Source organism: Venturia canescens, chromosome 10 (genome assembly GCF_019457755.1).
Source record: "Venturia canescens isolate UGA chromosome 10, ASM1945775v1, whole genome shotgun sequence".
NCBI lineage: Eukaryota > Metazoa > Arthropoda > Insecta > Hymenoptera > Ichneumonidae > Venturia > Venturia canescens.
In genome coordinates, this window is record NC_057430.1 from 12,333,332 (window position 1) to 12,347,679 (window position 14,348).

The window sequence follows — 14,348 nt, forward strand, 5'->3', positions numbered from 1 at the left end:
CTTTGAGAAAAATTCATTAAACAAAAACGCTGTTTCGATTGGACCATAAAATAGTGAATCCTACGAAATTAGGTGAACCATCAGATAAAAATGTTGGAACGGTTACCTTCGAGTCTAACGAACCGGAAATTAGGCGCACCAACGAATAGTGTTTTTGAACGTGTTCCATTCGTTTTAAGCATTTCTATCAATGCTGCAATTCTTCTCTTACCATCGACGATCTCATGAATTTTCAATCCTACGATATTTCGACATTTTTTTGCTATTATTATAGCCAGAGTCGTTACAATTGTTCACAATTAGGTCAAAAATTTGGTTTTGTGGAGTTTGAGAGTAAAATTTCAATAAATCCGTGCACTTCATCAAAGAATTTGAAAACGTTAAGGAGGGGGGAGGGGATGTGGCTGAAGTTTCCAACGTTGGACTTCAACGAAATTGGGAAAAAAAACTTTCTGATTCACCTCTTTTTTATTTCATGAATCACTTCGTGAGGTCACAAAAGAAAGACATGCCAAGTTTGATCGAAAAATTCACCTCTTTTTCATAGTCTATTGCCTTCGAAAATTTTTTTTTTCGGTCATTACAATTTTGTCTCATTCGACTCAGAATCGCGTGAAACATGTTTTCAACCCATCGTGGGAGGTCATTTTTTGAATACTGAAATTTTCGAAAATTTCGAAATTTTTGAATTTTGGAATTTTTTCTAAGTCTATTGCCTTCGAAATTTTTTTTTTTTTCGGTCATTACAACTTTGTCTCATTCGACTCAGAATCGCGTGAAATATGTTTCGAACCCATCGTGGGAGGTCATTTTTTCGATTTTTGCGATTTTCGAAAAAATTCGAAATTTTTGAATTTTGGAATTTTTTCTAAGTCTATTGCCTTCGAAATTTTTTTTTTTTTTCGGTCATTACAACTTTGTCTCATTCGACTCAGAATCGCGTGAAATATGTTTCAAACCCATCGTGGGAGGTCATTTTTTCGATTTTTGCGATTTTCGAAAAATTTCGAAATTTTTGAATTTTGGAATTTTTCCATAGTCTATTGCCTTCGAAATTTTTTTTTTTTTTCGGTCATTACAACTTTGTCTCATTCGACTCAGAATCGCGTGAAATATGTTTCAAACCCATCGTGGGAGGTCATTTTTTCGATTTTTGCGATTTTCGAAAAATTTCGAAATTTTTGAATTTTGGAATTTTTCCATAGTCTATTGCCTTCGAAATTTTTTTTTTTTTCGGTCATTACAACTTTGTCTCATTCGACTCAGAATCGCGTGAAATATGTTTCAAACCCATCGTGGGAGGTCATTTTTTCGATTTTTGCGATTTTCGAAAAATTTCGAAATTTTTGAATTTTGGAATTTTTCCATAGTCTATTGCCTTCGAAATTTTTTTTTTTTTTCGGTCATTACAACTTTGTCTCATTCGACTTAGAATCGCGTGAAATATGTTTCAAACCCATCGTGGGAGGTCATTTTTTCGATTTTTGTAATTTTCGAAAAATTTCGAAATTTTTGAATTTTGGAATTTTTCCATAGTCTATTGCCTTCGAAATTTTTTTTTTTTTTCGGTCATTACAACTTTGTCTCATTCGACTTAGAATCGCGTGAAATATGTTTCAAACCCATCGTGGGAGGTCATTTTTTCGATTTTTGTAATTTTCGAAAAATTTCGAAATTTTTGAATTTTGGAATTTTTTCTAAGTCTATTGCCTTCGAAATTTTTTTTTTTTCGGTCCATTACAACTTTGTCTCATTCGACTCAGAATCGCATGAAACATGTTTCGAACCCGTGGTGGGAGGTCATTTTTTCGATTTTTGCGATTTTCGAAAAAATTCGAAATTTTTGAATTTTGGAATTTTTTCTAAGTCTATTGCCTTCGAAATTTTTTTTTTTTTTCGGTCATTACAACTTTGTCTCATTCGACTCAGAATCGCGTGAAATATGTTTCAAACCCATCGTGGGAGGTCATTTTTTCGATTTTTGCGATTTTCGAAAAATTTCGAAATTTTTGAATTTTGGAATTTTTCCATAGTCTATTGCCTTCGAAATTTTTTTTTTTTTTCGGTCATTACAACTTTGTCTCATTCGACTCAGAATCGCGTGAAATATGTTTCAAACCCATCGTGGGAGGTCATTTTTTCGATTTTTGCGATTTTCGAAAAATTTCGAAATTTTTGAATTTTGGAATTTTTCCATAGTCTATTGCCTTCGAAATTTTTTTTTTTTTCGGTCATTACAACTTTGTCTCATTCGACTCAGAATCGCGTGAAATATGTTTCAAACCCATCGTGGGAGGTCATTTTTTCGATTTTTGCGATTTTCGAAAAATTTCGAAATTTTTGAATTTTGGAATTTTTCCATAGTCTATTGCCTTCGAAATTTTTTTTTTTTTTCGGTCATTACAACTTTGTCTCATTCGACTTAGAATCGCGTGAAATATGTTTCAAACCCATCGTGGGAGGTCATTTTTTCGATTTTTGTAATTTTCGAAAAATTTCGAAATTTTTGAATTTTGGAATTTTTCCATAGTCTATTGCCTTCGAAATTTTTTTTTTTTTTCGGTCATTACAACTTTGTCTCATTCGACTTAGAATCGCGTGAAATATGTTTCAAACCCATCGTGGGAGGTCATTTTTTCGATTTTTGTAATTTTCGAAAAATTTCGAAATTTTTGAATTTTGGAATTTTTTCTAAGTCTATTGCCTTCGAAATTTTTTTTTTTTCGGTCCATTACAACTTTGTCTCATTCGACTCAGAATCGCATGAAACATGTTTCGAACCCGTGGTGGGAGGTCATTTTTTCGATTTTTGAATGAGGGTGTTCCGGAACGAGTTTGTCGACCAAACTTGGCATGTCTTCCTTTTCTGACCTCACGAAGTGATTCGTGAAATAAAAAAGAGGTGAATCGAAATTTTTTTTCCAATTTCGTTGAAGTCCAACGTTGGAAACTTCAGCGACATGGGGGGGGGGGACACGAGTCCACGTAACATGTTTCGTGAATGTTGGTGCTGTAAGACGGAGGAGAATAATAACGAGTCCAGGACGTGCGGATAAGTGGCGAGGATCAGAATCGCCGAGAAGTCCGCAGCTCAGTTTCGTTCTTTTTTTTTTTTTATTTCGCCGAGGGATTGGCGTTCGTTTTTTGATGCTTTACGAACGACCTTGGCTCGCGCGGGCAAGGATTCTCCGGGTGCCTTGAACTCGAGTGTACAGCTCTCGTGGCGCGGGCAGGTTCTGTCCCTGTCGACTGAAACGAGCGAGTGCGGCTGCCCGGATGCAGTGCGGATCGCGGCATCAAAGAGCATCGGCGAGAAGAGCACAACGTCGAAGATAAATTTTTAACGATCGCACGAATTTTCATCATTTTTTAACCGACTCTGTCTTCGTGCATAAATTTCACTTTTTATCGGCAGATAAATAACGAGAAAAAAGAACTCGGGGGCTGCTGGTAGTGGGAAGAAACGAAAGAGGGAAAGCAAGATGGAGAAAAGTGCGAGGAGCACTCGAGAGGAAAGCACTCAAAATAAATTATTTTCGTCGAATTCTTCGAACGATTCGACAGCTGATTCTTAGATATAACGATAACGCTTACGATACAATCCCACAATGAATTTCCATCGCACCGAGGCGAACGAGGAGTCGAAAAAGTATCACTCGGTCGTAACGGTAACGGTTCTCGCACTTTGTTTCTTCTTGCCAGCAGCTCGTCTCTCTCTCTCTCTCTCAGCGTGAACGAGCCTCGACACGACTCATCCATAGATCGAACCCCCATTTGAAGCGACAATTAACGGTCATTAGCGCCGCAGCTGTGTGTCACCAGAGTTTGCGAAACCAAAGCCCGCCAACGGATCCCACGAATGGACCATCTCCACGTCCAGAATCCACAAGAACTTTTCAAATCCGTGGAATATTTTGTCGCCGAATAACCGCATGCGATGATCAACACAAACGACCCAGGAGCATTGACCACCGGGGATTTTACCAGACGCGTTTGCCAATGCGTCATCAATTACATCGTCTACGTGGGAAATGTGCGAATAACGCGAAACCCAAGACCTACATTTATGCTGTGTTTGCCCATCGCCAGGGAAATACCTCGTCCGAACGATTTCGTCTTGCGTTACGCAAATTTCGTACGAGTCGCGAGCGCGAAGGAGTCATCGATCAAAAATTTGCATACGATTGTGCCAATCGTGAGGCAATTTATTTATTTATTTATTTTTTAAGCACTGCAAGACGATTACGTTGCTTCATTTATTCATCTTGTCCCTCGTTCTTCAATTTCTTTTATCATTTTTATCATTTATGAGTATTTTTCAAGCTTTCGAGATCTCTAACGGCAGTTATGCACTCCGACAGTTTTTGTTTCTTCCACGTGAGGCTTGTTTTTCTTTTTATTTATTTAATTTATTTATCATTATTCTCATTTCATATTAACGGCCTGCCTAATGATTTAGTGGGCATCGCTAAAAACTCTTGACTCACTTTCATGAGCGATAAAACCGAACTTTCATCTCGTTCGCATATGCTCGTTTCGTTTCCGGGGCATCCTGGTGCCGGCATTGAAACTCACTGCTGTGACGACGTTTCTTTAAAACATGGGAATAAAGTTCTTCGAAAGTAAAAATTCGGAGAAGGAGAATGTAGATTTGAAAAATTTCGTGTAAGTTTTTGTTTGTTGAAAATCTTGAACAAGCTCGAGAACTCGTGATCGAAGTGATCGTTTGATTGAAATATCGAATGTCTCTCGGAGTCGTTTCTATATTTCATGAGCGCATGTAGCACTGCACTCACGTTTGTTTACGAGGTCGTATAAGCCGATGGCGCATCACCGCAATTATCCAAAGCACGTCGCAGCATCCTCGCGCCGTGGTGCTCGAAGCGACGGAGCGATAAATTAAATCGGAGACTGCAAAGTCGTCGCTTATCGGATCGCGTCGACTCGGTCATTTGGCTAATCGATAACATTCGTCATGTCAATACATTTGACGATTTCTTCACAATATTTAGCACGCGCGAAATTCAATGTCTCGGAAAGTGCGAAGAAAATATTCGCTTATTCGAGAATTTGTTGATGGACATTTTTTCCTGGAATGAATCATGCATTTTTATACACGTTTTTTTATCCGCTGCCGATTAACCGGATAAATATTTTGAGAAAAATGAATATTGAATCTTCACAGATCTTCGCTCGTCAGAGAGAAAGAGAGAGAGAGCGATGAATTCTAATGCTGAGGGTACTAAAAAGAAAAAAAACACAGATTTTATCATTTATTAGCCACGGAGACGAGCTCCTGAAGATTTTTACTCGTTTACGGAAATATTACGGAATTCGTTCGATTACGAATGTCGTATAATCGACAGCGAAAATTATGTAGGACTTTTTTGACGTTTCGTCCGGCCAGGATCATTGTGGCCTGCGACAGGATCGTGGGAAATCGAATGACTCGAGCATTCAATCAATGAATTCAGTGACGATTCTTCATCGGGTTGATCCTGACCGTTTTGAGTAGGGATTCGTAATTTTTTAGATCAAATTCCCCAAGCGAAAGTCTCCAGCTTCCGGCGGTATTGGCAAACTCACATTATTGCACTTTTCCGGTGGTTTGGTGATGTTGAAATTTTTCCCTTCGTTTTCAGACCAATAAAAGTTTGCCTTTCGTCCATTTAATTCATGTCATTTTCTCTGACCAACGTTGGAACCAAAAAAGGTTTCCATGAGCTCCCGAAAATTCTGGTTTAGCAATAAATTTTTCCAGCTGAATTTTCGCTGGGAAAAAGTAGAAGATTGAACGTTTTCCGAGGATTTTAACGAGCGAGAACTCGTCGCTTCGTCCCATTTATTTTAAAACGACTTTAAAAAATTCTGGATTTTTCAAAGAAAACAACAAAATTCCTTAAAGTATTTGATTCCCCCTCGTAAGAATCCCCTTAATTTTTCCATTTTCTTTCCTTCCAGGTCTCATGATGGAATCAGAAAAAAAAATCTTCGAAATGATGAACAAAAAAGCAGCAATGTCGAAGTACTGGATGCCGCTTGTTTGGGCGACGAATATAATAAATCGAGCGAGAAAAGAGTCCTTGATAACGAGCGATCAAGTTGTTCAGACGTTGCTCGTTGAGCTCAGTGACATCCGGAAGAGGTTAGGTGCACTAATCGGTTACGACACTGTTTGCGTTCCTCTTGTTTACACGCAGGTGAGTAACCTAATATTTTCCACACATATATTCAACGATTATCCCGCCATTATCATCACTCCGGTCTCTATTATTATTTATTATTGTTATGTCGCTGTTTTCCCGACATCTGCGTCATTGCGGTATAAAATAAGTACGAATAAAGCGGACGCAGCGACGAGCTGATTGAAAGAAAAAAAAATGTTCGACTTTTTTTCATTTTCGAGTAACTTTGACTGTTTTTTCATTGTTTTTTCCCAATTTTTTATCCTTCCGCCTCGTCATTTTATCTTTCGATTAATCTCCCATGTGAGATCATTGAAAAAACGTAAATCTCAGAGGAATTGCGAGTTTAATTTATTACAGATAAAAATCTTATTTGTGGTTTTTAAAATGAAGTGTTCGCATTAGAAGAAGCGTAACTTAATCGTAATTGGCAGTGCGCGCTCTTCCGTTTTTCCTACTTCGACTAGATCCCCATTGTAGTAGCTTCTCAAGCTTTCTGACGTCTTCATCGACATCTCGGTCCACTCGTTGTTATAGCACGTAGTAAAATAATTGCACGTTTCTCATCTGGAGAGCATTCGTTTGTTTTATAACCTTCCTTTTTTTCTAATTCCTTTTCGTATTTGACTCCTAAAACACGCAGTTCGTGTACACGCGACGTAATTACCGTCGCTTCGGAGCGCGTCGAAAAAACGTTTTTTTCACCAAATTTTTTCATTACAGTAATAAATACCATTACACGCTCGTTAATTCTATTTCAATAACTTTACGAGGAGCGAACACTCTTTCGCAAATTTCTTGGTGTCAGATACCGAATTCAGGAATTCGTTACTATGCAAAATTCCATTTTATCGCCTTTTTTTAACGGTGCGCTTCCAGAAACCGATAACGATTCATGCAAAGGAGAAAAAAGTGCACGGCGAGCCAATAAAATAAGTCGATTTTCATTTTTATGGAAAACTCACGGCTATCTTCAGTTCTCTGAATCACAATTTTTTCTACTGAAACCAAGATTAGTCCATCATACTGAAACAGATTCATTTTGAAAAATTTAAGGATAAAAAAAGAAAATCATCGTCAAACGCTGATTCCCCTACTTTCAGGTTCATTATATTTTATTCCCATATATACCAACATCCGGAATCGCGTTCGTTTTTGACACGAGGCTCGTTCGTAAGGAATCCTTGTTCACGCGAGAAGTTTCGTTCGCTAGTTCTCCGAGCAATTAGACAATTCTTTCTCTCTATTTCTGCTGCCTCTTTCTTCCTCTCGCCGCATAATTCCTCCGCGGAGTGCTCGTGAGTTGTGCAACGCTAATTATTCACAAGTGCAACTTCCCTAATAGAGGGGTCCTCCTGTTATTATTATTATTGTTATTATGACGATTTTCAGTGGCGCCAAGGAGTCGGAAAAAATGCTACAAGAGCTAATTTTTCTCTTTTTTTTATCTGACATTTTGTTGAAGAAGAGCCTGCAGAAGATTCAAGTAATTTAAGCGCTCAGGCATGTACGTGATTATTAAGATCATTAGAACGGTTGTGGGAATGAAATTTCTTGGAATAATACAAAAATTGATTTTCCAATACATTTTCTTCGTGACTCGATTCGTATTTTTTTTTTTTTCACGACGCTTTACAACAACTAATTTCCGGTCGATTTTTATTTCCTGTACTCTCATTTCAGCAAGCACGGTTCGCTGCTCCTCGTCGTTTGCTAAATATTTATATTGACGTCTCAATAAACGAGACACGAGCGCGATTATCGATTGCACGACCACGTACTCGTGCTCCGTCAATTAACTCACTCGCTTAATTCACTCACTTAATTTTACTTGAATAATTATGCATCTGCGCACACTTTTCGCGTGTTGTTTTGTCTCGACGAGAATATTTGGTGGTTCCTCCCAGGAATTTATTTGCTTCGTTTATAATTCGCGTCCTCGTACGCATTTATCTTCTTGATTCGAATCAGGAAAAAAATACCAGCAGCGACAAAGAACCTCGAGAAATTTCCTCGATCCACGTGCCAAAAAACCGGATTCGCGTTGGAGTATAAAAAAATGTCGTTCATCAAATTCAGATCCATTTTGCTCGCCACGCGAATGCAGACAATCGATCGATCGCTTTGACGCGAAATTCATCGATCAGAGCTCTTTACGCAACGAAATCGCCTGTTTCTATATTTACGGGGAATCGCAGCGTTGGGAAAACCGCGCGGGTTTCCTGGCCGACCTTCCCCACGATCGCGAGGTAACGTCCGAGGCGAGATGAGACCTTGATACACATTTTTTGTTTCCTCGAACAGCGCGAGGGAAGCGCACTCTCACTTATTCCTCTTACACAATGATCGTGGGTAGATGAGGTCGAAAAGTGAAAAAAAATAGACTCGATTAAAAATGATTGGCGCAGACTCGTCTGCTTCATTTCGTTCCGCCTGAATCGGCTTTCTTCGTAAAGTCGAACTTTACGTAAGGAAACAAAAAGCAGCGAAGAAGGAAGGGGAGGGAGCTGCAGCAACGAAATCTCGTCTCGCCTCTGCCGCGTTTGAAGGCGAATTTAAAACCGCGATTTATTCGCTGCAACACACGGAGAAAGTTCCAGTTTTTGTTCACAATATGTGCAAAAAAACGGTTCGCGGGAAGGAAAAAATTGCGTAGGCGGAATATTTGTCGTGCGTGTAGCTCATAGATGTGGAAGGTGCTCGCTACGAGCTCGTGAGCATTCGCCAGCATCGCCTTATTGTTCCAGAGAGACGTTACGAGAGCCTCGCGAGATCGGATTTTTCGATGCTCCGCACGGATTTACATCGCTTCGTATCCCCATGTACATACATTATGTTTAAATTAAATGGCGATCACTTTCCAGCTCTTACGTACTTAACAACATTACGTTAAATATGATCGAGAGACTTTCTATTATCCCCCGGCTCGCACAGCTGTGAAGCCGAGCTAAAATATCGACGATTCAAAAATCTGTGCGTTCATTTTTTGTTTCCAGGTCGTTACGTTATCGCTGTATGCGTACTTCTTCTCGGCTCTGCTCGGCAGACAATTCGTTGAGCGTCCACCGAACGGAGTACCATCCGGAAAATACGAAGAGCCTGACATGTATTTTCCAGTCTTCACAACCCTGCAGGTTGATATTTTATTGCATTTGAAAAATTGTGTCAATTTTTCCTAATCTCATTTCATCAATTTTTCGACAGTTTTGCTTTTACGTTGGTTGGCTGAAAGTCGCGGAAGTGCTGATCAACCCTTTCGGCGAGGACGACGACGACATAGAACTGAATTGGCTGATCGATCGTCACATCAAGGTGGAGACCGATTTTGCTATGTTTTCAGGGCCAATCGTCCTTATTTTATTTTGCTAAATTTAAAATCAATTCGAATTCGTTTTTTCTCCAGGCTGGGTACATGATCGTCGACGAAATGCACGAAGAACATCCCGAGCTTCTCAAAGACCAATACTGGGACGAAGTCATCCCGAAGGATTTGCCTTACACGGTCGCAAGCGAGCAGTATCGGAAAGAAGAGCCGAAGGGATCGGCTGAACATTACAAAGTCAAGGAGAGCGATTCTCTGTACGCGAACGTCATTCTTGGCAATCATCACAATCACAGCCAGCATAGAAAGACGCACCAGGACGACATGTACGCCGATTACGTAAGTTTCGGTTCACTAGATGAGCAGAGAAATATAAATTGTCGATAGAAATTTGACGTTGGATTATCGCAGTGAATTTTGCAGTGAATTCTTGTTCTCTCAGAAACGAAAAATCCTTCTAATTGACACGAGTAATCGGAGAATAATTCAAGCTCCATTTCCAGGAAAGCGTCGACACGCCGCTGGTGGAGCGACGAAAAAATTGGCTGCAACGTCAAATAACGCGAATGGGCTCAGTCCGAAGTTCCTCGACGACTTACAGCAGCGGGGGAGGTTTTTTTGCGAGGAATCGTCACAACAGTGTTTACAGCAGTCCTGAAACGGGTGGTTTGCCGCAGACGAATAACATGAACCCGAAGATGTCGCTGTACGATCGTCTCGTCGGTCGGAAGAGCGTGAGGAGCCAGAGGATGGGTCGTCAAGGTGAGAGCCAAAAATCCCATTTCAAAGGACGAAACGGAGATAATTTCTTCACCGCAAATAACTTAACGGACCGGGAAAATGAGCGATTCGATTGAAAATTCGCGTGAATCGATAGAATTACAAAATAACGGGAACCCTGTGAAGGTGCGCTGGAATTGTGATGAAAGGTGAGGCGTTCTCGGGAAGTGCGACCGACACTTTCGTTCAAGGGCGTCGATCAAAGTTCGCGAGAATCTCGCAGTAGCGAGAAATTTTCTCATGCACGTGCATTCGACGGAGATGATCCGATCGTCGGTCGTCTTACGTAACACATTCGTGAATAATTTTACCGGGAAGTCGTAAATGCCGCGAGAAGAATCGTGTCCGAGGGAATCATCTGCGTCCATTAAATCTGTACGTTTTAATGATCGCTTGGATGATTTCGATGGAACAAAAGGAAGAGAGAGAGAAAGAGAGAGAGAGAGAATCGTTGGTACATAAATGAAGGAAAAAATGGGCATGAGATCGATAAATAATTCCTAATTTCTCTGTTTAATTTATCGAGAGTGAAAAGCCGAAGGAAACACGAGTTGATAGTTTGCTCCTTTCGATAATTTCAGGTACAATGACGAAGCTGCAATCAGTGCCGGTGTCGTTGAAAAACCGTCCGCGTATCCCGACACCGGACGTGACCAAAGAGGTTGTGGATCGTGAGCAGAGGCTCGCGCTTTCAGCCAGCAACGCGGCGAGCATCGGAGCCGGTGTCGTTGGCGTGATACCAGCGAACGGTCATTATCCGACGGAGCTTCCGGTGGTGCAGGTGGTGCTGTCGCCCATAGCGGAGTCAGAAGTTGCACCGAATTCAGGAAAGGGTGGAACAGCGGCCCTGGCGCAAGCGGTATTGTCGCCGACGTTGACGGGTGCAGGCTTGGTGACGCCGATGACGTTGACGCCGGTGACGATGAGCCAGCTGACGCATTTGGGATTGGTCACAACGACGTCCTCCTCGATGCCGAGGATAAACGTCCAGCCGTTGAGCGGGCTGCAGGCGACCTTGACAGAGGTGAACAGCAGCGAGGAGGAAGGATCGGGTGGGAGCGCGAGCGCGAGCAGTCGAAGCGAAAGCGTCGCCGGCCACGAAGAACGAAGGACGCCCCTCATCGGGGAACGCACGAGCCTACCGGGCAGCCAAAACTCCACACCGACCTTCGATAACTATAACGATCGCTCGCCCATTCTTATGAGCCCTGAAAAACTCAACGGCTACGCCATCAAGCCGAGCACCACGCAGGAAAAAGAACGCGCCAATGCCGAAGCTCGAGCTCGACGATCGGCTTCCCTCCCTGGACCACCGGTCATGATGCAGGTTCGCGAAGATCGAAGCATGTCTCTCCCACACGCAGGCTCTCTTCCAAACCGCGACGAGCTAACGGTCGGGACGCAAAGCACCCAAACCAATTCCAGTTACGATCCACTCGGACAACTTAATCACACCGAAGTCAGGCATCGAACCGGAAGCGTTGGGGTCGAAGCCGCGAAAACGAGACACCACGAACCACTCAGACGAATCAGCACTCCTGCTACCACCAACTCTTCCCTCTTCGCTGGCGCACCTGCCACTACCAATGTCCCTGGTAGCAAAAGAGGCGAAGTTTACGTCTGAACTCGTCGTTTTTCTTCCTCCCTTCTCCGACGGCTACTAGCACTGGGATCAACTTCAAAATCGATCAATTTTATCTCATTTCCATGTGCCCCTTTCCATCACATTTTTCTTTCGCAAATTCATTCGTTCCCGACTCAATTCACGATTGAACCATGTCAATTGACAAAAATAATTTTCCTCGTTACTGTCCGTTACGAATCATATTTACTTCTCGTCGTTCTGTTCCTTTGTCGAAGCTAATTATCCGTCCATTAGTGTGATTTTCATTCTGACGACTATCGAGTCTCTAAGAGCAGTGAGCGAGTCTTGAACGATGAAAGTTTGCGAATAATTTTACGTGCGTGTATGAGCGAACGCATCACATTGTAAATATTGTAATTTAAACGGTCGTGCCACTGCAAGGGCACTGTTGGATTCGTTATAATCGAATGGGAAACTCGACACTAAGTTGTAACGATAACATTACGGCGTTGAAACGATTTCAAAGATTTTTCCTGCTTTTAGTTTATTTCGAATAAAATATCGTTGTCCGTTGTGATAAGACGAAAAATCTTGGAAGATACTTCAACGCGATTTATCGACTCGATCTGTCCCTCGAGCGAATTATCATACAAATGAATAAATGAGTATAAAATACTGGAATTTCAGCTAGACAGAGACTCAGTTCACTTCGCAGTGATAAATTTACAAAGATATTTGTCCATTTTTTTAGTTCAAAGTAAAGGAAAATATGAAGGAAGATTAAGTCGAGCCTGAGATTTTCATGACGTCGACTACGGTTTATTCCCACTAAAATAACGAATATCATTCTCTTGGTTTTCAATGCCACTTTTATTTATTTATTATTTTGCGCGATTAGGCGGAGGCTCTTTTTTATACGACGTCAAGCGGGTTCGGAAGTTCGGAATACCGCGATTTCGGGCGGAATGACAAAAAAAATGATAAAAACGAAATGTTAGGATTGTTGATAAATCATTTAATTAATTTATAGTTTAGAAGACTCGAGGCCATTGACAACGCGCGTGTACAGAAACTTCGTATACATTATTATCATTATTATTATTGTTTATTCTTCTTTTCATTCGAGAAGCCATATTTGCCATTCTCGCATAACACTTGTATAAATATAGATTAAATGAAGAGCGTGGCAAGAGAGAAAGTCAAGTAATTCATGATGATTTATCTCCGAAAATGGTGCTTCGTATACGCCGTTTATAAGTTGAAGACAAAGCTGTTTGTTGTCGCGAGAAATCCGGCCTCCTTTTTATCGTATACAACAAATGATGTGCAATTTTTGTAAACGAGAAACAAAGGGCCTGAAAAAATGCTTATTTTTATATTATTTAACGACTATATTGATATCGTTTGTAATCCAAGGACGCACACATATCTCGCGGAGTGCTCGATGCTATTTTATTAAGCACGATTGCTCCTTATACCATAGTTATTTAATCGACAGTATTTGTACATAGGAACGAAAGATTTGCGCTGTAAATTTGAACTCTCGTGGTCGTTACGTACGTTTATCTCAATATTTTATATAATAATGAAAATATAGGTATACACTTGTTCGTATTAGAGATGAATTTTGAATAATAAATCAATTGAAACGAGTTGTGGCGAATTTAATGAATTTTTGAAAACTACTACTCGTCTGGATGTAGTACGCGTGGCTCAGCGTTTGTTCTCTCAACAAAATGCATCAACGCAAAGGTGACTTCCGTGCAATAGGTAGAACGATGAGGAAATTATGTTTACACCTCCGTCTTGTAGAATTTTAGTGATACTTAATGATTTTTCATCCTTTGCAATTTATTATCTGTCCAATAAACGGCTTAACATATTTTTTCGTGTTTATTTACTTGGAGGGAAAATTGAATGGGTTGTTTGAGTACGAAAGTCTGTGGGATCGATGAAATTTTTATGCAACCAAAACTCAAAATGCGCTCGATTCATTCCGAACAATATTTTTATGTTAATAAGAAATGATTTGGATGCTGCATCGATTACTGAAATCGTCCTAGTGACGAGTCTAGGAACGCTAATGTTTTTATTGGTTGCAGAAAATACATTTTTTCTTCAAATCGTTTGAAATGTCGAGCAAACGTGCTTCTTCGTTTGAACGAAATACTTCTTTAATCATTATTTTTCATAGTGGTTTATAATTGTTTGAAATAATTTTTTATCGAGGATTGCGTGACAGCATATTCATTACGGAATAATCTGAATCACTTATGAAACCAAGAAAATCATGTGAAATCGAATTCCCACGGAAATCCTTAAAGTCTCTAGCCACTATAAATCTTCCGTGGAATTGGGAAAACAATTTTCTATGAACTACGTTCAATGTTTGATTCAGCGAAGAGTAACTCAAACTCTCAGCATTTCTGCTTCATCTGGGAATATCTTTATCGCAGTTGGATAACTTTTATTTCGT

General features: G+C 40.5%; 1 protein-coding gene across 2 annotated transcripts in view; it reads left to right on the forward strand.

Annotated features, from left to right (window-relative positions):
- Positions 1 to 13,754, forward strand: part of Best2 (bestrophin 2) — a 38,975-nt gene extending 25,221 nt beyond the window's left edge. For both annotated transcript variants that reach the window (XM_043430363.1, XM_043430364.1), the window contains exons 5-10: positions 5,962 to 6,200; positions 9,182 to 9,319; positions 9,390 to 9,497; positions 9,589 to 9,846; positions 10,011 to 10,269; positions 10,869 to 13,754. In XM_043430363.1, the coding sequence (XP_043286298.1) occupies positions 5,962 to 6,200; positions 9,182 to 9,319; positions 9,390 to 9,497; positions 9,589 to 9,846; positions 10,011 to 10,269; positions 10,869 to 11,911 (2,045 nt within the window). In that variant the 3' untranslated portion in view covers positions 11,912 to 13,754. The remainder of the gene's footprint in view (positions 1 to 5,961; positions 6,201 to 9,181; positions 9,320 to 9,389; positions 9,498 to 9,588; positions 9,847 to 10,010; positions 10,270 to 10,868) is intronic.
- The last annotated feature ends 594 nt before the right edge of the window (positions 13,755 to 14,348 follow it).